At 55.8% G+C, this 23285-nt stretch overlaps 1 protein-coding gene across 5 annotated transcripts in view; it reads left to right on the top strand.

Annotated features, from left to right (window-relative positions):
• Nol4l (nucleolar protein 4 like) overlaps nt 1-21384 on the top strand; it is a 125366-nt gene extending 103982 nt beyond the window's left edge. For 4 of the 5 annotated variants that reach the window (XM_070007039.1, XM_070007041.1, XM_070007040.1 and 1 more), the window contains 6 exons: nt 11191-11468; nt 13283-13468; nt 13551-13742; nt 13934-14056; nt 14551-14752; nt 18265-21384. In XM_070007039.1, the coding sequence (XP_069863140.1) occupies nt 11191-11468; nt 13283-13468; nt 13551-13742; nt 13934-14056; nt 14551-14752; nt 18265-18485 (1202 nt within the window). In that variant the 3' untranslated portion in view covers nt 18486-21384. The remainder of the gene's footprint in view (nt 1-11190; nt 11469-13282; nt 13469-13550; nt 13743-13933; nt 14057-14550; nt 14753-18264) is intronic. The other variant, XR_011368730.1, reaches the window with a different exon arrangement.
• The last annotated feature ends 1901 nt before the right edge of the window (nt 21385-23285 follow it).

Raw genomic sequence — 23285 nt, 5'->3', positions numbered from 1 at the left:
AGGCTTCTGGGCAGCCCCCTGGGAGCAGGTAGAGCTTGCTCACCCTGGCTGGCCATTTACACTGGTGCTGCCTCTCTTTTTCCTGCCAGCAAGGACCCTTCCTACCCTTTCCTCTGCCTTTTTTCTGGGGTGCCCTTCTCCCTATTCTCTATAGGGAGGCTCAGTGGATTGATGCAGACTCAACTATACTGCCTCAGCCTCAGCTCAGATCCTTTTCTGCACCTCCTTGCTGTGTAGCCTTGGGCAAGTCACTTCCACTCTCTGGGTTTTAGAATAATCTGCACCCACCTTCCTGTCCTACTGAAGACTCCATGATACATGGATGGTGTGAAGGCTCATAGGTGGCGGGTCTGGTAGCCAGGTTGTGGGCCCCCTGGTGTCATCAGGCTGAGAGACTGGAACCAGAGACCCTTAGGCACTGAGGCCTCTGCTTCTCCAAGATTATCTGAGTCCTTTCGTAGACCCCCAGGTCCCCCTCCTACCTCTCCAGCCCCCTGGGCTCCAAGGGGCTCTAATCACAGCCTTCTTCCTCTTCACACTCTTGTGCTTCTCACCTTCTTCTCACCCCTAAAATCTTGTTTCCTTAGAAAAGATTTGTATGCCTCCATGGTAGTGCAGACCTGCAATTACAGCTCTCAAGAGGCTGAGGCAGGAGGATCTCGAGGGAGAGGCCACCCTGAGCTGGGAGGGCAGGCTTTGTGCCAGCTGGGCATGGATACTCGCAGCTTGCCCTAGCAACTCCTGAACTCCTGTCCCACTCCCCCCCCCCCCGACTTGCGGCGGGGCCTGTGTGGGGACCCTGAGTCTCTGAAAACCCTGCTTCTTGAACTGGCACTCTCCTTGCAACCCCTGAGGCTGGAGGCGGTCTACAAGCTAGCAGCATTCCCATCTGGGGAGACCCAGCCTGTGGTGGCATGCCTTCTGTGGGCAGCTGCTGGGCAGCCGCCAAGGATGCCGCATACCCTCCTGGAGAGGAGTAAGGGGTTGGCAGGAGGCCGTTCAACCTGTAGGGAAAGGCTGTTGGGGACAGGCCATTCAGAATGAGAGGGCAATCTATGATGGCCATTTCTGGTTTTCCCTTTTATCATGTCCACCCCTGGGGTTGACCAGCCCCCTCCCCACCAGGAGCCCAACGCTTCTGGCCTGCAGGTCTCTCCCAGGAGACCCAGCACGCAAGTCTGGGCATTGCCCAGGCTACTGTCCCATTGTGGGGATGGACAGCCTGAGGGGATTGTTGTTTGATGAGATGAAATCTTGTTATGTAGACCAGGCTGGCCTAGAACTTATGACCCTCCTGTCTCAGCCTCCTGAGTACAGAGACTGCAGTCTCCAAGCTCTGCAGTGGTTTTTTGTTGTTGTTGTTGTTGTTGGTTGTGGAGCTTGAACTCTGGGATTGGGTGCTGTCCCTCAGCTCTTCAGCTCAACACTAGTGCTCTACCACAGAACCACTTCCAGTTTTCTGGTGGCTAATCGGAGATAAGAGTCTCACAGGCTTTCCTGCCCAGGCTGGCTTTGAACCGTGGTCCTCAGATCTCAGCCTCCAGAGTAGCTAGGATGACAGGCGTGAGCCACCGCGCCCGGCTGCTGCAATGGTCTTTTAAGCTAAACTTCTCTGCTGTGTTCCTTCTGCCGAGCTCGACCCTGTCTATCACCTGACTCTTTTTTTCTCAGGTGAGGCTGGAGGCTGGACATAGGCCTCATTCATCTCCCTCCTCCTAGAGCAAGAGCTGTATGTTCCTCTTGAAGGCCCAGTTATCCACTATGGCTTTCCTTCTTCCTCCCTTCCCCTCCCCTCCCCTCCCTTCTCTTTCCTTCCCTTCCCACCAGGAGCAGAGAGCTTTGGCCCCAGCTCTTCCAGGGATTGGCTGCAGGCCATAGGACAGTCCCAGGTCACAGAAAAATGTCCATCATCAGCTGGGTTGCAGGCAGGACAGACAATGCTGGGCTGTGCTGGCTACAAGCCCAACGAGGGTGAGAGACCAGGAGACAGCTCCGAGAGACCCCTTTATCCCCCCAGCAGGCAGGCCTAAACAACGCTGGCCTTGTCCCAGTTGATGGGGGGGGGGGGCAGATGCCCAGCAAGGACACCAGGGCAGGACAAACTCTGGGGCTTGAGGAGATGAGGGAGAACCCCCCAAGATTAGCCTGGGTGTGTGGGGCCATCTGGCAGATCAGAGTCTGCTCAGGGCTTCTGCTAGGGCAGCACTGCTGTGCTGAGAAGGGGGAGGGGTGGGTATGCAGAAGAGGCACCATCAGGTGTCTCTTGCAGGAACCCGGAAGTGACTCTGACCCAAGGACTGGGATGCAACAACCCTAGACCGGCTTCTGGGAGGGCCTGTGGGAGGCCTGCCAGAGGCTCTGGGACCCTGCACGCGGGCTTCCAGGCAGGGCGCTGTCCCGTGAATCATTCACACATGGTGGCCTGCAGTGGCTGTTTGCTCTCAGACACGTGACTTGTGGGGACTGGGGGGTGGCCAGCAGTAGGCATTTTGGGGAGAGCTTTGCATGTTGAATTCGTGTTTATTTCTCACTGCCAGTGCTTGGGATCTGGCTGCAAGGACAGATCAAGGCTCCACACTGGAAGCTTCTGCTCTGGTCCTAACTGGTGGGTTGGGAGAATCCAGGAAGTGGGGTGGGGGTGGGGCAGGCCCTGTCTGTCAATCCCTGGGGACTAAAAAGCTGGAGATAGGGCTGGTGACCACCCCTTGGGGAGCCTCTGGCTCTCCACTGACATCAGGAGCTACAAGTTGCCTAGCACCTCATCCTCCAGAACTGGTACGAACGTGGTGTCCCCCCTCTCCCTTCTTGCCACTTGGACTACTTGCCCTCACAGCTAAACTCTCATTGGCAGCTTGGACGCCAAGGACCCCGCTGAGATGGACAGTGCCACTTTGGGGGGAAGCCCAGCTCTGTGCCATCAGATGCATTGTCACCAGCAGCTGCGCCATGTTCAGGAAGGGCAGGTGCCAACCTGTGGGAAATCACAGTGGTGTCCTTGGCTAGCATGAAAGCAGAAGCTAAAGCATCTCTGTGGCATTTATTAATGTTGGCGATACTGTGAATTTATCATTGTGAATTTATTATATTGTGAATTCTTTAAAATTTGAGAAAGGAAAGGACTGGGAAGGTGGCTTAGTGGTAGAGTGCTTGCCTTGCATGCATGAAGCCCTGGGTTCGATTCCTCAGCACCACATAAATAGAAAAAGCGAGAAGTAGTGCTATGGCTCAAGTGGTAGAGTGTTAGCCTTGAGCAAAAGAAGCTCAGGGACAGTGCCCAGGCCCTGAGCTCAAGCCCCAGATCTGGCAAAAATGAAAAAATAAAAAAAATTTAGGCCAGGTGCCGGTGGCTCACGCCTGTAATCCTAGCTACTCAGGAGGCTGAGATCTGAGGCTAACGGTTCAAAGCCATCCCGTGAGACTCTTCAATAAACCACTAGAAAACCGGAAGTGGCGCTGTGGCTCAAGCGGTAGAGCACTCGCCTTGAGCTGAAGAGCACAGGGACAGCGCCCAGGACCAGAGTTCAAGCCCACGACCTACCAAAAAAAAAAATTTTTTTAGATGGGATCTCACAGGCTGAACTTGAACTCAAAATCCTATCTCAGCCTCTTGAGTGGTGGGATTACAAGAGTGTACCATTAGCATTGGCCTTCAAATAGTCCCTGGGTTTGTTCCCTAGCATTGGGTGAGGTTAGGGAGGTAGCCAACGAATTCATTCATTTATGTATTTATTCATTGCTGTACTTAGGCTTGAATTCAGGGCCTTGTGCTTTCCCACAAGCTTTTTTTTCGATTATGGCTGGTGCTCTGCCACTAGAGCCCTGCCTCCAGTTCCAGCTTTCTGCTGGTTAATTGGAGATAAGAATCTCTCCCATTTGACTGCCCTGGCTGGGGTTTTTTGGTTTTTGGTTTAGGGTTTTTGTTTTACTTTGTCAGTCGTGGGGCTTGAACTCAGGCCTGGGCACTGTCCCTCAGCTCTTCAGCTCAAGGCTAGTACTCTACCACTTGAGCCACAGCACCACTTCCATTTTTTTTTTCCTGCTTATGTGGTGCTGAAGAATTGAACCCAGGGCCTCAGGCATGCAAGGCAAGCGCTCTACCATTGAGCCCCCTTCGCAGGCCCCCTGGCTGGTTTTGAACCGTGATCCTCCAGGTAATTGCCTCCTGAGTTGCTAGGATCACAGGTGTGATCAATAAAAGTCCAGCTTTGGACTTGTATTTATTTTTTTTAATACGGCATTAGCAACTTGCACATGTGACACACACTCTGTGGACCATGTCACTCCTGACTACGCAGACCTAGGTGCTGGCACCCATTTAAGGAGCAAGTCAGGAAGTTTGGCCAACACATCAAGGCATGCTGCCCAGAAAAGGCTCCATGAAATAGGGGTGAGCAGGGGTGTGTTTAGTCCAGGCGGCTCTGTGGAGCAGTGACCTGAAGGCAAGGCAGGGAATGCAGACCTCATCTGGTGACGGTGGGCTCCCCACGCTCCCCTCAGAGCCAATAGGCAGCATGTAACCATGGCTCAGTCCACTGGCTTTGGTCAGATGGACAGCCCGGGGGAGGTGTGGGCCCTGAGCTCAGAGCAGGCAGCGCCTCAGCCTACAGCCCATGACGGTATCTCAGGCCCTCAGGGGCTTCCACCCTGGCGGCCATGGGGACTGCTGGCTCCAGCTCTCTGCCCAGCATTCCTTCCTCTTCCCCAGCTTACAGCTTTTGTGTGTGAATTATTGATGGCTCCTCCTCGTTCCTGCCTAGCTGCTGCTCTGGCCTTACCAGCTGGCCACCCTGCCTCCAGCAGCCCCACCTCTGGCCACAAGAGGCGGGCTACCTGGGAGCCATGGATGTGAGCTCATGTGACCTTGTGCAGGATTCCCAGGGATGGTGGGCCTTCTCGGCCTGGTCTGGGGACTGGCCTCAGTCACCCACCAGAATAGGATGCCCCTGGCTATGGCCCCAGAGCCCAGTGTGGCGATTGGTGGCTCGCACAGAGCGGGGCCTGTGTGGGCTGCGGGGTGCTGGCGCCCACATAAGGGCATTGTTTGCCGAGGTAAAAGGAGTTTTTGTCTCCTTCTGGAGACGGGACAGAGGGAGGAACAATTTCCCTCATTCATCACTAATTCCCCCATTTGAATAGCAGCACATTGCCCCACGTTACATTAGATGGGCATGGCCGGCCTTCCCTTGTCCACAGGCATGGCGGGTACAGGTGGTGGACTCCAGGTCCTGCCCTCCTTGGGGAACCATCCTTCACCAAGCTGGCGAGACCCGCTTTGGAGAAATGCGCAGGAGCTGTGTGTTCTTTGCCTCCCTGCCTGCCTGCAGGGCCCCCAGTCGGAGGGTTGGGGGCGGGGGTAAGTGGGGAGGGGGGATCAGTTGTGTCTTGAGGGTGTTCTCCTGAGCTTTGACAGGCTGGCTTCAGGTGAGGTGCCTGTCCTGGAGGGGCATCCTGAGTACCCTGACCCTCCACCTTCAGCTCCAGGCCTGGGTGTGTCCATCCAGGGCCTATGGCCTGCCAAAATAATGCCCTTAATTGGAGGCCACAACCCTGGAAGTGCTTGAGCACTAAGCCTTTGGAGCCATGGGGCCAGCTGGGTGTTTTCACAGAGTCATAAAGTGTTAGAGCCCAAGAGGGTGTCAGCGGCAACTCCCTGGACTACAGATAAGAGGATCTCAGGAGGTGGCTGTACCCAAGGTCGTGCAGACAGGGCACCCTGCAGCCAGGGGGCCCAGCCCCACCGGTGCCATGTGGGCTCAAGGTGTCCAGGGTGCCTGTCAAAGTCTCTTTGAAGTCAGGTTTTGGGAGAGGGAGGAAGAACTTGGAATGGGTTGGAGTCCAGCTGTCCCAGTTCTAGGGCCCCCCCCGTTTCCCCAAACTCCACAGAGGTGGGGCCTGCGGGCGCCAGTAATCTCAGGATGGGTGGGGGAGGAGGGAGCCCTGTTCCCAGGGCTGGTCCTGGGCCCCTGATTACTCAGAGACCAAACCAGACACACGTGACACATGTTGGCCTCCAGCTAGCTTCAGCAATAAGGAAATAGTCTAGGGCCTTCTTCGGCTTTAGGCACAGGGGGGTTTAGGGGTCTGTGGGTGCCAGCCTGTCCCTTGCCCAGCAGATTCAGCTATCCCCAGGTGGAGAAAGCCTGGAAATAACTCTTTTGGGTCCCGGTTGGTGCACATCATTGCCAGTCGCTGCAGTGGGCTGTGCAGACTGTCCAAGCCCTGGGCCTGTGTTCACTCTAAGGAACCCAGGAAGCCCAGGTGCCCTTACAAGAGGAAGGAGTGCAGCTTGTGGGAAAGCTGGAGCGATACAAACCTGCCCACTGAAGCCATGGCCTCATGTCTTGCAGGCCCCCCCACCCCCCTCACCCCCGCGCTGGGCCCAGACCAGGTACCCTAAACAATAGTGTTGTCAGAAGATGATAAACTTGAGAAGATCCAGGTAAAGGGAGGGGTCTGCATGTCAGAGCAGGGGCTGGGCAGACCATGACCGGGAAGAATAGGGAAGGAGCCCCAGAAGAGCCAGGGAGAGACCAATACCAAGACAGGGCGACAGCTGGGCACTGGTGGCACAGTGCCTGTAATCCCCGCTGCTCAGGAGGCTGAGATTTGAGGATCGAGAGTGCTAACCCTGAGGGGAAAAATAAAACAAAAAACCAACCTCAGGGACAGCACCCAGGCCCAAAAAGAAGGGGCAGCAGTGCGAAGGCCTAGGTGTGGGTGAGCAGTAGGGGAAGTGCGCCAGAAGGGGCTGTGGGGCTGTGGGGGTGGATGGGGGCCATAGCCACTGCCCATGGGGCTTGAGGGACAGAGGGAAACACCTCTCCCTGTGCAGAACCTGGGCCCCTGCGTGGCCCTCGGTCTTCCCCATGCTTGAGCCACCTTCCCTGGTGGTGCTAGGGAGAGGCGGGGGGGGGGGGGGGTCACAAGGAGGGAGGTGCTCAGGCAGACCTTGAAGAATGGGGGGAGGAGGAAATGGAGGGGGGGGAGGCGGAGGAGGCAGGTGACATCTTCATTGGCGCCCAGCCTCCTCAGGAGCCCTTGTGCTTGGTTTCCTGCTTACTGGAGCATGGACCCATGGGTAGCAGCCCATCTTCTCACTGGTCCCCAGTGCCCAGCTCAGCTGCCACCATGTTAAGAAGAGGCAGGCAGGCAGGCATGGGGCAGACACAGCTCTCCCAGTGTCTCCTCCACCCCCACCCCACCATGGAGCCCATCTCTAATTTTGTGTCTGTGCTGGGGCTCCAGCAGTTGGTGCTCTAGTCCTGGAGACAGATGTAGGAAGTGAGTGAAGTGAGATTGTGGGGTGCAGGAAGCCAGCTCCCCTCCTTCCCTCCCTTGGTTTGAACCCTACTGAGGTTTGAACTCGCGCGCTCAGTGCCTGCTAGGCCCTGCTCTGCGACATGACTCACAGCCTCGGTTCCTTTTTGCATCATTTTTCAGATAGAGGCTTGTATTTTTGCCTGGGGCTGGGCTTAGACTGTGATCCTCCCCCCATGCCTCCCTAGCAGCTGGGATAACAAGTGCGCTTCATCATGCCCGCTAGGCTGACGCCATGGCAGTCTTGGTAACTTTGCTCAGGAGGTCTCAAGTCACTGCCTCCACTTCCTTTTCTGAGCATCTATCTGTACTTATGCTAAGGCTAGTCCACACTGTATAAAACATATTTTGTGACATGAGAGCCATTCTGAAGCAAAGCTGAGGCACAAGGAGGGGGAGGTGGCCTTTTCAAGGTCACTGAGATGGTATCGACACAGCTCACACCTCCTCTGCACTCCTCACAGGATGGCACTGGGGTGGGCTGTGTAGGGCAGTGGCTAGTCCACCAGACTACGGCCACCTGAGAGTAACTTTGTCACTTAAATGTGGGCTTCTGTATCCCTGACCCAGATATGGCGTGGAGAAACCGTGGTGGCAAATAGCTTATAAATGAAGGGCTGCAGGCCTGCCCAAAGTTTGGGTGGGTTTTTTTGTTTTTGTTTTTGTCAGTTGTGGGGCTTGAACTCAGGGCCTGGGCACTATCCCTGAGCTCTTTTTTTTGGGGGGGGGGTCCGGTCATGAGGCTTAAACTCTGGGCCTGGGCGCTGTCCCTCAGCTCTTCAGCTCAGGGCTAGCACTCTACCACTTGAGCCACAGCGCCACTTCCAGCTTTTTTCTTTATGCTTATGTGGTGCTGAGGAATTGAACCCAGGGCCTCAGGCTTGCAAGGCAAGCGCTCTACCACTGAGCCACCTTCCCAACCCCCTGAGCTCTTTTTTATTCTTTTTTCTTTTTTTTTTTTGGCCAGGCCTAGGGCTTGAACATTGTCCCAGAGCTGCTTTTGCTCAAGGCTAGCATTCTACCGCTTGAGCTACAGCACCACTTCCAGCTTTTCTGTTTATATGGTACTGAGGAATCAAACCCAGGGATTCAAGCATGCTAGGCAAGTGCACTCTTACCACTAAGCCACATTCCCAGCCCTCCCTGAGCTCTTTTACTTAAGGTTAGTGCTCTACCACTTTGAGCCACAGCACCACTTCCATTTTCTGGTGGCTAATTGGAGATGAGGGTTGCATGGACTTTCCTACCCAGGCTGGCTTTGAACCATGATTTCAGTCTCAGATTTCAGTCTCCTGAGTAATTAGGATTACAGGCGTGAGCCACCATGGGTGGCCAGCACATCTTAACTTTTTAAAGTGTACAAACCAAACCAAGTGAATTCAGTGCTGCACAGTCAGTACATCAAACAGAAACGTCACCACTCAGTCCCAACCCTGCCCCCAATAACTTCCAGGATACTTCAAGGTCCCCTGTATAAGTAGACTCGCTGGGCCTTTATTCTTTTGCATCTGGCTTACCCCACTGAGCATAGTGTTTGTCCACAGCACAGCATATGCCCAGCTTCATTCACGCTTAAGAATCACTCTGCAGAATCCTCTGCTGGCTGCGTGGCTCGCCCACATGTTGCCTCACCATTTATCTCCTGAGGCTTCTCAGGATGCCGGTGTGCTAAATCTGGGGACTGACACAGTGATAGGGATTTCTAGCTTTGTGTCTCTTACCAGGCTAAGGTGGCATTGGAGGACTTGAGCCTGCTGTTCTGGCCCAAGGCAGCCTCTGTTGTCCTAGCTGATCAGGTGGGATGGAAGTTCTCGGAGAGCCCAGCAGCCCCTGAGCTGTGTAAGTTCATCTCAGAGGATGAGTAGGATCTCAGTAGGATCCATCCTGCTGTGTCCCAAGCAAGGTATGACACCGCAGCCGCAGGGCCTGGTGCCCACGGTGAGCTGCTTCTTCTCAAGGCAGAATCAAGGGTTTTCTTTTCTTTCTTTCTTTCTTTTTTTTGGTCCAGTCATGGGCCTGAACTCTGGTCCTGGGTGCTGTCCCTCAGCTCTTCAGCTCAAGGCTAGCGCTCTACCACTTGAGCCACAGCGCCACTTCCAGCTTTTTTCCTTTTTGCTTATGTGGTGCTGGGGAATCGAACCCAGGGCCTCATGCATGCAAGGCAAGTGCTCTACCACTGAGCCACCTTCCCAGCCCAGAATCAAGGGTTTTCTAAGGCCAAGTAAGGCCTGTGGGAGGGCACTGCTGGGGTGGGGTGTACTGTGATGTGGCTAAACACAAACACAGACCCCAGGCAGAGCTGAGCCAGTCAGCCAGAGGCATCCCATCCTGTAGCCCCTTCGCCCCAGCAGACGACTACAATACCTCAGGTGCTCTGGCCACCAGGAGCCACCCAGAGCCAGCACCTCCTTCCTAGGACCCCTGAGGCAGCATGGCAGGGCCAAGCCTTGACAATTGATGGAAGTTGTCCCAGCTAGAGGAGCATGACAGAGCCCAAGCACAGCCTGGAGATGTAGCTCGAGAGGGGGTCAAGAGTGGAGGCCTGGGCAAGGGAGGCTGAAGGTGGGCAGGAGACCACGGGAAGGACAAGGCACAGAGGTAAAAGCCTGGAGCAGAGGTGCCAAGGGAAGAGGAGGGCAGCTGGGAGGAGAGGGGAGAGTGGGTGTGGCATGACCGGTAGGGGCAGTTGGCTTTGAGTATCCAGTTACTGCCCTAGGGGTTAACCCCCTGAGGTTCAGTCCTTGGTTTCTCCACCAGGGACAGGGCTGGCATACAGTAGGTGCTCAATAAATAGTGCCAGACAGCTAGATTAGTCACTGGAGATGCTGCCTGAAGAAAACCATCTGTGTGGGCAGAGGGGGCCGGGAGGAGGAAAGCCTGGGGCCTCTGGGGTGAGGCTTGGGGCCGAGCCCACGGGAGGTGCGTGGAGCTGGGCTGCTCAGGAGGCGGAGGAAGCCTTGCAGGAAGCAGCGGCCCAGGGGACCTGCTGCCGCCGAGGGGGGAGGGGTGCCGCCGCACCGTGCTTTCCCCTCCCCCTCGGCCCAGGGCCCGGCTGCTTGATGGGCAGCCCGGTCCCGCCCCCGGGTAGCCGAGAGGCCGGCGATTGGTTAGGGCTCTGGAGCCGCTCGGTCACCATGGGGACGCTCGGGAGGCGCGCGTGCCCAGTACCCGGCACCGGGGACTAAATCTTCATAATCTGCTGGCTGAGAGTGGGGGTTGGGGTCCGGCGCGACCCTGGTCTGGGGGGAAGGGTGGCCTGGGACATGGTCGGGACTCCCCGGCCGCTCCGCCGGTGCAAGGTGCAGGGGCAGAGCCGGGGCACCTGGGCGCCACCCAGAGCCACGGGGACGCTCACCTGCCGGTGACCGCGGCCCGGTAGCTTCCACCCCGCATCTTGTCTGATCTGGCCAGGCAGGAGGCTGGGGCGGGCGGGATCCGAAAATACCCAGTCCCCGGAGCGCCCGTGTTATCTCCCCAGATCCGCCAGCAATGCGGCCTCTCCCCAGCAGGGGGCGCCCGGCCCCAGGCCGCCGGCCGGCGCGGGTGGCCGCGCGCAGCGCGTCCAGCAGGGGGTGCTGCCGGCCTGACGCCGCTGGCTGACCGTCGGGGGCACGGGGACCCATCCCTCCCGCCCGCCCTCAAGCAGCGAAGGGTGGGGATCCGAGGGTGGGAGTGTGTGACGCGCGCACAGGGGGCTCCGGGGACCATGGCTGGGCCCGGCGGTGGCGCCTGGAGACTCGTGTGGCCAAGGCGTCCGTCCCCACCGCGGCCGCTTCTGCCCTGCGAGAGCAGCAGCGCAGGTACTCGGAGGGCCGATGCCAAGACGCCACACCCGGCCAGGCCTGGGCCTCACCCCCCGGCTTTTCCTCCTAGACGATTCCTCCTCCGAGAGCGGCAGCGGCAATGGCTCCTCCACCCTGAACCCGTCCACGTCCAGCAGCACGCAGGGCGACCCTGCCTTCCCCGAGATGAACGGCAACGGCGCCGCAGCCCCCATGGACTTCACTGCGGCGGCCGAGGACCAGCCCATCAACCTGTGCGACAAGCTCCCGGCGGCCACCGCGCTCGGCACGCCGTCCTACGCCTCGGACGGCTGCGGCACTGACGGGCTGAGGAGCCGGGTCAAGTACGGCGCGAAGAGCACCCCTGAGGTGTGTGGGGCTGTGGGCCGCGAGCCTCTGCCTGTCCGCAGCCCGCGGGGGGTTGTGGGGCCGACCGGGAGCGGAGCTGGGGCCAGCCCACGCGCGACCTCAAGACAGGAGCGAAATCCCGCTTCTGAGCCTGCTTCCCAGCTGGGAAGAGGGGCCGCGCGCGCCTGCTTTGGCGGAGATGGCAGGCGATCTATCCCCTCGCCTGGAACAGCCTGTCAGGAACAACAAGTAGAGCTGGAGGCATGGCTTAAGCAGTACAGCACCTGCCTGGCAAGCAAGAAGCTCTGGGTTCAAACTTCAGTACTGAAACAACCAAACCACCCAAGTAATGCTTGGACAGCAAGTAGCAAGTAGCAAGCAGCAAGGAACACTTTGAACACAGGCCTCACGTTTTCTGGGGGCGGGGGCAGCCATGTGGGTGTCCCCACTGTAGGCTGACTCTGGTCCACTAAGGTTTCTTGAAGCAGCGAGGCCAGCCTGGCTCTCCTGGAGCATCTTTGCAGCCTTGTGGCCCTGGCTCCAGCGCTTTGCCCCCCCAGCAGGCTTTCCCTCTGCTGTGCTCCCATTTTTCTTCTGCAGGGGGTGCAGTAGGTGCCAGGAAGAGGCCGCTCAGTGTCTCATGGGAAAATTTGGGACAAAGAAATGATGTCACATTATCATCATGTAGCTATCAAAGGAACCTGGCTAGGAGCAGGTCCGAGGAACAAGCAGAGCAGCTGTCTTACTGTGGGGGCAAACTTTGCTCTAACTTTACCACCATTGCCAAGTTACAGGGTGGACCCTATCAGGCTGTTGGGCACCAGGGAAGTGAGAGGGGAGTGAATACTCCAGCAGCCCTCAGAGTGTTCTCTGCCTGCCTGCTCTGGTCCTGGCTGAGGATTTAGCTGAGTAGTAGTTTGGAAATTCGTCCTGCCAGAGGTCACAGAACCCACTAGTAGTCATCGCTGGGCTCACTGTGACTCTGGAAGGCTGCGGTTCTGATGCCCTTGCACGTCTGCGTGGACAGAGACTGGCCAGCAGTCAGGACACAGGGAGGGCAGGGCGTGTCTCCATGGAGTTCTTCCTCTGGAAGTACCGGGCTCCCTGCAGGCGGCAATGTAGCACTGAGATCAGTGGCTACCTGCTCTGTGTCCCTTGGGCCCAACTAATGCTACCTCCTCCAGGGAAAGGACCAGGACACCAGGACATGCCACAGGCACAAACTTTTAAACAGGGACAGGAGAAAGATGATGTGGAACTGGGCCTTGAAGGGCAAGCTGGTAGGGAGCAGGCTGGAAAACAGGAGAGACACAAATGAGGAACCTGTGGAGCGAGGAACTGCAAGGCTGCAGGATAGGCAGCCCAGGCAGCTGGGCCAGGCCCCTCCTCGCTCAACAGCATTCTCAAGGTGTTTCCTTGGGGGAAAGGCACCCCCACCTTGTGGACCGGCGGCCCTGGCTGGCTCCCTCCTCCAGCCCATCTGTTCCTCCTCCCACAAGACAGCACACTCACTGCTCTGGTGACGGCTCACTTGTCATCTAGGGGTTGTGGCTCCTGGAGGATCGGGCAGGAAACCCAGAAGAGGGTGGCTGGGGTGGGAGTCTTTCTCTCCCTCACAGGATGTGGTGGGTCCTGGTGGGTCCTGCTGTAGTCAAACCTCCTCATACTAGCACAGGCAGAGCTGGGCTGGGGTTGCTGCCCCATTTTGCCGATGAAGGGGGCCAGAGGCAGGCATGCTGTGCACAGAGCTGTCATGGCAGCTGGGCGAGCTGACCACCCTCCAGGAAAGGGCAGCCCACCTGATGCGTCCTCTGCCGCTCTTCCCCACCCCCCAGTCCCCTCCTTACAGCTCTGGGAGCTATGATTCTATCAAGACCGAGGTCAGTGGCTGTCCTGAGGACCTGACAGTGGGCCGGGCCCCCGCAGCAGATGACGACGACGATGACCACGATGACCACGAGGACAATGACAAGATGAATGACTCTGAGGGCATGGACCCCGAGCGTCTCAAGGCCTTTAACGTAAGCACCAGACAGGGCCCGGCAGAAGGGGGGGGAGGTCCCAGGCGAGGACAGCCCCTCCCACAGCCCCTGTTGCCCACAGATGTTTGTGCGGCTCTTTGTGGATGAGAACCTGGACCGAATGGTGCCCATCTCCAAGCAACCCAAGGAGAAGATCCAGGCCATCATCGAGTCGTGCAGTCGGCAGTTCCCCGAGTTCCAGGAGCGGGCCCGCAAGCGCATCCGCACCTACCTCAAGTCCTGTCGCCGCATGAAGAAGAACGGCATGGAGATGGTGAGTCTCCCCCAGCTGCCCTTCCCACTTGCCACCAAGGCCCCCGTGCACGCCGTGGTAGACCCTTTACCCCCAGCTCTCCCAGAAGCCTTCTTGCACAGGAGGGGCCCAGAAAGGTTACATGGCTCTGTCAAGCTTGGGGCCCACCGGCCCCAATACCCAACTCCCATTCATGGCCATTCTACCTGCAGACCAGACCCACGCCCCCCCACCTGACCTCCGCCATGGCAGAAAACATCCTCGCAGCCGCCTGTGAGAGCGAGACGAGGAAAGCAGCCAAGAGGATGCGCCTGGAGATCTACCAGTCCTCCCAGGTACGCGCTCATCGCCGGCCGTGCCCAGGGCAGGCTCACCCATCACCCTGAAGCCCTGGCACTGGGGGGGAGGGGTGTGACATGGAGAACAGTGCCCAGACAAGCTGCGAGGGGGCAGCAAGGGGAAAGGGAAGGCTGGAGGAGTCCATCACAAGGGCTCTGCAGACCTCGAAAGTCTGGCTGGGCATGGTGGCACAACACCTTAATTCCAGTGCTTGGGAGGCTACGGCAGGAGAATCAAAGAATTCCAGGTCAGCCCAGTCTATACAGCGAGACCCTATCTCAGTGTAGATCCCATCCCTCAAATGGAAGCCTGGTTCTCATTCTGAGTCTTGATACATCATTGCAATTTGGGGAAATGCCTGGGACAAGTCAAGCAGAGAGCCATGACGCTGGGTCCCAGGAACCCTGGGGCTACAGCTTTTGCCTGGGGCCTGAAGTGATGGCTAGAGCTTTCTGCCCTGTTCCCCAGCAACATTCTGCTGCCCTTGCAGGATGAGCCCATTGCCTTGGACAAGCAGCACTCCCGGGACTCCGCAGCCATAACCCACTCCACCTACTCACTGCCAGCCTCCTCCTACTCCCAGGACCCTGTGTACGTCAACGGCGGCCTCAACTACAGTTACCGCAGCTACGGGGCCTTGGGCAGCAACCTGCAGGCCCCTGCTTCCCTCCAGACAGGAAATCACAGTAACGGTAAGTGGCTTCCAACACTAACTAGAGCCCCAAGCAGACTGCGCTTCCTAGTGGTGCCTGGTACTAGCATGATGTTGAGCATTGGGTTCCTCAGCTTTATGTCCTAAGCTGGGTGACCAGCTCTGGTCAGCTGCAGGGAAAATGCAGACTGCTGTAAACAAACTGAGTTCCAGGCCGGGCACTAGGGTTCACAGCTGTAATCCTAGCTCCTCAGGAGGCTGAGATCTGAAGGTTTCAGTTTCAAGTGAACCCAGGCAGAAAAGTCCGTGAGACTCTATTTCCAATTATCCAACAAAAAGCTGGAAATGCAGCTGTGATAGGAGCACTAGCCTTGGGAGCTGCGGAGTTGGGGGGAGAACAAGGGTATTGCTGGCCTGCTTGACAACATTATAGGGGCTGAGGCCCATCTACACTAACGGGAGTGGGGAGCCCTGGATAGGCTTGAAGTACAGGGCTGTTGTTTGTGCTTAGACTCCATCCTTCTGTCTCGCCTTGTGGTAAAAATCTTTCCAGGGAGAGGGCAAGAGGCAGAGCCATGGGGTGAGGGTAGGGAGGTGGCAAAGGCCGGAGAGTCCTGATCCTGGATCTCTGCTGATCATAGCTGAGAATTCCTCAAGCTCTGTCCTTGGCTGCAGGAGACCACTGGCTGCAACCCCGCAGCCAGCCCAGATCCCCATGCTCACTATGAAGTATGCTGGGTCCCTGAAAGAGCCCTGCCTGGCTTAGTTTCTCATCCTTTCCTAATGCCTCTTAACCTAAAATAAGAGGCTGCCTGGCCCTAATCCCCAAAGCCAGGCCAGAGGGGCTCGCAGAGCCAGGATGGAGTGACTGTCCCAGTGGCTGGCTGCCCGCCTGAAAGACCCCTTGCTAGAGCGTCTGAAGTGGGTCCCTTTCTTTTTTTTTTTTTTTTTTTGCCAGTCATGGTGCCTGAACTCTGGGCCTGGGCACTGTCCCTCAGCTCTTCAGCTCAAGGCTAGTGCTCTACCACTTGAGCCACAGCACCACTTCCAGCTTTTTCTGCTTATGTGGTGCTGAGGAATCGAACCCAGGGCCTCATGCGTGCAAGGCAAGCACTCTACCACTGAGCCACCTTCCCAGGCCCTGAAGTGGGTCCCTTTCTAAGTGCACAGGGGAGACTGAGGCCCAGCAGGAATGGTACAGATGACCTGGTACCTGGATGCTTCCGTGCAATACATGATGGTGACGAACGTCCATCTGGTGGCATCCATCATGGCCTGTCTTGAGTGTGGCTGTTGGGGATCCTCTCTTGAAGTGTAGAGTTTGGACTCCCACCCAGTTACGTCTGCCAGAGAAGCAGCCAGAGGTGGTGTGAGAAGAGGCAGCCAACTCCGCCCTATGCATCCCTCTCCCAACCCTCTACACGCTGGTACCTTACAGGTGGGTGGAGAGGTCCGTGGGGCAGAAATGTCATCATTTGCCTCCTCACCCAGGGCAGCTCTGTGCCTCATCTGAAGAACACTGCTGCGTCTGGGTGTCCATCAGCTAGAGGAAAACTGTGTGGCTGTACAGCGGCCCCACCCTCTGCCCTCCCAGTTTGCTGCCTCAGTTGGGTGGCTGAAATGATGGCTCTGAGCCCCTCGCTGTGCTCATTACGCTGTCATCTAGCGATGTAAATCAGTCTAGATAGAATCAGACTTTCTGCCTGTCTTGCTTAGGGTGCTCACTAGCTCAAGTCTACTCCATGTCCCTCCCACCCCCTTCCTGGCAATCACCAGGAACCAGAGCTTCTGGCAGTAACTAGAGCCTGCACAGGTAGTTTCTCCAGATCAGATTGGCTGAAGGAAACAGATCTTCTCCTTTCCAGGCTTTAGTGCAGTCCAAGATAGAAGGAAGGAAAGCTGTGAGTACAGAAATGAACAGTGAACAGGACAAGGTCTGGAGATGGAGGGAGGAAAGACAGGACCCTAGCCTGAGGGTCCACCTCAGGGCCCCAGAGGGGACCAGACCTCCTCCCGCCACATAGGTCCTACCCCTTCGACATCTGCCAACACGGGCTGGCCATCTTCTTAGCTAATCTTTCCTTCTGATTGTTCCCTGAATTCTCACTTCCAGTTCACAGGGCCACCTCCTGATTGTGGGCACATTGTCTGCTCAGGTGGGGAATATATTGTATTTGACCAAGCTGTCGGGTATAACTCTGACTTACTTCCTTCCCCAATTAGGAGCTGTATCAACTTCCTTTTAGCAACAGTCAAATTCCATCATTTATTCATAAGATATTACTTTCTGGCTTAGAGGTCTCTTGGCCCTCTGTCTTAATAACAGAATTAGAATGGCCTGTGTAGGATGCAGTAATGAGCAAGCCTAGCCATCAGAGCCCTAGTAACCTAAAGGCTACTAGGGATGGCCCAGACCAGCCTCTCAGCTGTAAGAACCTGCAGGAGGCTGGGAAGGAGCAGCAGCAGGGAGGCCTTCCCAGGGGGCTGGCTCCCACACTCTCCAGCTCTCTTGGGCTGTTTTCTTGCTGAAGCCCTGCAAGAAGACCATTCTAACTGCACATGCTTCCAAGTCTGCTGGGACCCCCAGACCTGGATGCTGGCCCACCATGGCCCAGCCTGTGCTGAAGGCTCCCAGGCCTCATTGCAGCCCCTGCCCGCCAGAGGTGAGGGAAGGCCACAAACTGTCCATTAAAGTGGCAACAAAGCCTGCTCCACAGAGATGCTTCTGGAAAGACCTAGAGGCCTGGTGGCCCCATCCCCCACAACACAGCCCCTAATGTGCTAGCTAGGCTCTCTGCTACCACCATCCGCCAGCAGAGGGCACACAGCTCTGCCCATCAGGCCCGCCCCTCTCTCCCACTAACCCCTCTCCCCCCACTGCCCCCGCAGCATCCGCCTTCCTCCTCCATTCCAGGCACACAACTCAGGAAAGATTTGACATGTTGAGGTTCAGCGGAAGGAGGCCCCTCCTCCATCCACAAGGACTCCCAGTTCCCTGCGTGTACTCCCGGGAGTGCATAAGCAGCTACTTCCCAGTTTGCCCCAGACAGAGCCATTCTTGCTGGGCATCCCACACCACCTCCTCTTCCAGCCAGCCTGGGGGAGAATGGCACACGGACCTAGACACGTGCTAATACTTTGTCATTGCACTTACCCTCCCGGGTCCTTCCTGAGACCCCGATTCCAGGGCTGGGCCCGCCACTGGAGAGGCAGGCCTTTGCTTTCCTCATCTGGAGACCAGAGCTGGGAGGAGCCCTCAGAAAGCAGTGGAAGAAATGTCAGTGCCAGTGAGCTCTGCCTGGAGATGCACATGACCCTCTCCCCAAGACAGGGCTACTGTGCACATATTTGCCATGTGATCATGGGCAAACCTCTCAACCTCCCTTGCATGCAGGCCTGCTGCAGGGAGACAGTTTAGGGCTTCAGGCTCCATACCAGGCCACAACAGGATGCTGTGATGGTTGTGACAACAAAAGGGACAAAGAAGTCAGGGGACCTCTAGAAGTCAGGTGGGGGATCTGCTCCCTCCTTACTCTCTTTTCCTCTCCACAGGGCCCACGGACCTCAGCATGAAAGGCGGGGCCTCCACCACTCCCACCCCTCCCACGTCCACCCCCTCTAGCAACAGCACCAGCAGGACCATGCCCACTGCCCAGCTCAGCCCCACGGAGATCAGCGCTGTGCGGCAGCTCATCGCTGGCTACCGAGAGTCTGCGGCCTTCCTGCTGCGCTCTGCAGATGAACTGGAAAACCTCATTTTACAGCAGAACTGACCCTGCCGGCCCCTGAGTGCACTACGCCAGGGAAGGAGGCTATCCCAGCCAGGGCCCGGCTCCCAGCCTCGCCACTTGGTACATTGTTTTCCGAATGAGGTGGGATTCATAGCGCTGTTGCTAGCCAACTCCAAGCATCTGAGACTTTGGGCACAAGGACACTTTCTTTTTGGAATCTCACCACACGGGTGCTCTGACCTGCTTGGAAGAGGCCAGAGGGGCAGCTCTGGAAGGGTTGGGGCTCCCCTGACAAGGCGTGGGAGCTACAGCTCTCTTTAGAATCACTTCGTGGACCCTGATGTTAGAATCCCATTCCCAGATAATTACCTTTCAAGTCTTAGGTGAGCAGAATTGCATATTTATTGAGAAAAACAAAGTGGACCCTTCTTTCCCTCCCCCTTAGTAATTTATTTTTCTGAAAATGGATTCTTTTGTGTTTGTACAGATTGCCAGTCTGTGTCTGTCTGATCAGAAGGATGTACCCTTGTACCCAACATTCCCCATCACTACACTGGTGTGGGCTGGGGGTCCGCAGAGACAGGGCAGGTGCCAGGCTGGCTTCCCTCTGAGGACACAGTGTACCCTGGGGAAGGCCACCATCCCTCCACCAGGCTATCCTGTTGCAGATCCCAGTGCCACCACAGGGAGACTGCCAGGCGCTGCCAAGCAGGAGGACCTTGCCTATACCCACTGCAAAGCAAAACAAGGCACCCACCCACTCTACAGAGCCCTAGTCGAGTGGTCACCTGTATTCTACCTCACACTCCAGGATGGGCTTTTCCAGGACGTGCCCTGAGCCTGTTCTCAACGGCTGTCTCCCCAGCTCCCACCCAGCGTGTCTGCCAGGGAGGTAAGTCAGACCCCAGAGTGGGTCCTGGCACTCACAACCAGCAGCTAGCAGTCACCCGGCCTTCTCAGCTGCCCCCTGCCCAGGAGGGTCCCTTCTTCAGGGTGTGCTGTCAGGCGGCTCCTGTCCCTTTGCCCTGTGGTTGGAGTAAAAGGGTGGTCAGGGCGTGGAGAAGCCACTCGGGTCCTCCTAGGACCGGCCCTTCTGGAGGGGCCCGTCCTCGCGTTACCCAGAGCCCCTGGAGTGTGAAAAGAGCAGAAAGAAAAGACTGGCCTGGTTTGATTCCTCCCTGACAGGCACTTCCTCTTGCTCAGTGCAATACCTACCAGTGCTGCTAAAACCGGGGATTTACCCCACCTCAGCAGGCCCACGGGGCCGCTCCACACAACACTCCGTAGCCATGACAGCAGCGGCCTGCTGCTCGTCCCTGCCCACAGATGGCAGAAGCCCTGTTGCCTTGCCTTCCTCAGAACAGAGAGGCCCCAGGGGAGCCAGGACCAAGTGGACCCTAGGACGGCCACAGAGCCACTCGACCTCAGAGCAGGCCCCCTCCCCAAACCAGCGATAGGAGCGTGGCCGCTGGCTCAGCACTGTGGCAGACCGCTGCTGGGCAGGGAGGGCAGGCAGCTCAGCGGCCGACGCTTGTCCCCCTCAGATTCGGAGCGGCAGGGCAGGACTGCCTCGCTCCCTGTGCCCATATGTACCCTGAGGTTTGGGGTGGTCTCCCACGTGGCCCCCAACACACTCAGCCACACCACCTCTGCCTTCCATGTGCCCGGGCCCCAGGCCTTTCTGGTCAGAGCCAGGACACCAGAGCCCTCTCCACACAGCACAAGTCCCAGCACCCAAGGCCTCCCCCACAGCCGGCCGTCTATGTGCCCAGTCCCCACCTGCCCGGTTTGACTCCCAGACTATGTTTGAATTTGTGTAAATATTTATTTTTGTGTGTGAACAATACTGCAAATTAATCAGTAGATCTTTTGAAAAATGTTACCCCAGGCAATTTGTGAAAATCTTAATGTTAAAAAAACTGGCAGAGACAATCGCCGCCCTTCAACTCCTGATTATCAGTTGCTTAATATGTTGTTTCTCCTCCCAGAGGCAGCACCCAGACTAGACACAAGCCGTTTGAAAGACTGGGAAGGGGGATCCTCCCTCCACCCATGGGGATCAGCTTTAAGCCACAGCTGAAAGCCACACTTCCTTCGTACAAGCTGTGTGACCAACCACTGTCAGCTGCCGTGCGAGCCGAGGGCCATGTGTTTTAAAGTAAAAGTGAACAAATGCCAGTGGTGACAGCCTGGGGGTGGGGGTGGGGGCAAGGTCTTCAGGACAGAGGGCTCTGTCATGTGGACTCCCTCCCAGAGAGTTTGAACTTGATACCCCAGAGATGAGGGCTGGGGTCAGGAACAAGTTACTATGTAAAAAGATTCCATTAGCCAGTTCAGTCAGGGAACTTGCTCTGTTTTGCCTTTTGTTTTTAAAAGATGTGGCTTCAAACCCTTCCCTATACACCCGACGCAGAACGCAGAGAGCACCTTAACTGGTTCTGATGGCCCCAGCTCGCCGCTGCCCGCCCTCGGGGAGGGGCCTCCTCCTCCCACAGCCACTTAGGGCGCAAAGTAATCATTGATGATCCCCAGTTAAAAAGGAAATACAAGAGTAGGATCTGCCAGTCTGAGTCTGCAGGGGCTGTTCCCACAGGCAGGGGGAATGGGAGACATGGGCACTAGGTCTCACTGGCAATCTATCTGTTAGGCCAGTGACAGCGCGTATAACCCATCTGCAATCACTTTGCCGCCGCCGCCACCCGACAGTTTATTCCTAAGGACCATGTTGGGGAAGGTGGGGCTAGGAGGGTCTCAGAGGATTTGGGACAGGTGGCACCCACCCGTGTTTCCCCTCTCAAGGGCCATGAATGACTCCAGGGGTGGTTATAGGATTAACTACACGTTCATTTTCAAAATGCTGCTTTGAACTCAGAGGGTTGATACTTTTAATTTGTAATTTTTTGTAAAACTTTATACAAGATAGTAAAGTATTTCACCAGAATACCAGTTTCAATCCGTCCGTGGTCTGATTTTTATATAATTTAGTGGTGCTTTAGAAACTTTGTTTTGTTGTTTCTGAGCTCAACAGCTCAATTCTTTCTCGCCTGTATCTACCTAAGACCAATGTGAACCTTTGTATTTTGCTCCTAATTTTGGACTCAGTGGAAGTGTACTGTTTACATGTACAGACGCCCCACCCCTGTGTGTTCTGCAAGACTCGCTCTTGAGGAGGAAGATGCACCTCACTGAGCTCATCTGCTTAGCAAAGCCACAAAACAAAACCTCTCACTCTTTACCTGTTTCCACCTAAAAACACAAACAAAAATCTACAAACAGAGCACGGATTTGCTGACACGGACTCCACCTGGTCAATGCCAAGTGCCTCCATCAGCTGTCCGGCCAGAGGAATAGGAACAGCACCCCCTGTGGGCAGCACCCGGCAAAGGAGCAAAGGCGGGATGTGGCCACTGGGCTCTCGGAAGAACAGTCAGTCCCACAGAGCAGCCAGGCAGTGAGAAGGTCGAGGTGAATCGTGAGGCCTTCAGGAACAAGCAAGCCAAGGATTTAGGGACTACTGAGGCTGCCAGTTGTCTGGCATAATTTAGATGTTTTGGAAGAGTGCAAGTTCCATGTCAGACTTTTCAGTGCAGATGGTACAGGTGACTCTTCAGGGCTCTGGGGAGGGGTGAGGGCTCCAGACAGTAAGCATATGGCACTTACTACAAGCAGCGGATGGCACCAACTTTCAAGGTGACTGTTTATTAATCAGTGGCTTCACCTCTAAATTATATTTTTACAGATATGCACCTATGCAACTTAATGTGGCTCTTCTAAGCAGGTGAGGACTTCCTCCTCAATGCTCTCTATAAAAAAGTATTTGTGTTCTGTACAGTGAGTTTTTTTCCAGTAAATGTGGCTTAATATTTTTAATTCTTAGAATGTGTCTTCTATGTGATGCGATTAAATTCTGTTTTGTTTGTGGAATGACTAGCACAGGCCGACTCCCTCTCCCCCTCACTTAACAGAAGACCAATGAGCTGTTAATCGAGCTGTTATCTCCATGGTATTACTGCTAAATGCACTGATTTCATAAGTATGTGGAATCCTTTTCCTTTTGAATCTGTATATCATATATAAGGCTGAATCGACTTAATAAACACTGAACAACAAACTGAACACTGCGCCTCCACTGTGTCTCACACCTCCAGCATTGCTGGCCTGCCAGCTGGCTCTTATGAATCTAGCTTGCCACTAGAACATCTTTCTACTGGCAGATTTCACCTTTTCCTAGCCAAAGTGTAGCACACTCAAGGCCTCAGTAGGTTTTCTTTACAAACAAACCTCTAACTCCATGTCGGTATTCAGCCTTTTAGAGAAACGAGCTTTCTGGGTGCCCACCGGATACCCAGCTGTCTCACTCACCTCATCCCCGCTTAGAGGCGAAGCAGCAGCAATGCACTGGGTATTGGCCTTGCCTAAACTCACACAACAACTAAAGACACTTTCCCTGTCATCTTGGTGTGTGGCCAAATGATCCAAATTCCAGAAGCAACACCCAAGAGCAAGCTGGGAAAACAACGAACATGGTCCTTGGTCCTAAGCCTTTGGAACTTGACATTCCATTCATTCTAGGTGGATTCTTAAGGGAAATGCAAGGGCCGTGTTTTCCAGAACCAATTTGTACACCCACTTTATGTTCATGTATATATGTATCATTTAGTATGTTTTTAGGAAAAATTATAGAAATATGGCTTGGAACAAACTGATCGTTCTGGGTTTAAAAAAACTTTTGACTACGCAAATTAAAAGCACACATCTGTTAAAATTTCATGTATGCACACACCAATTTGCACACTCCTATGTACATTCCCATGTAGCTAGGAAACTGTACCGAGTTTCTAT

The sequence above is a fragment of the Dipodomys merriami genome, unplaced genomic scaffold (assembly GCF_024711535.1).
Source record: "Dipodomys merriami isolate MVZ:Mamm:240054 unplaced genomic scaffold, mDipMer1.0.p SCAF_7, whole genome shotgun sequence".
NCBI classification, from domain to species: Eukaryota; Metazoa; Chordata; class Mammalia; order Rodentia; family Heteromyidae; genus Dipodomys; species Dipodomys merriami.
Note: the sequence above shows the minus strand (reverse complement) of the source record. Positions and strands in the feature narration are given on the sequence as shown.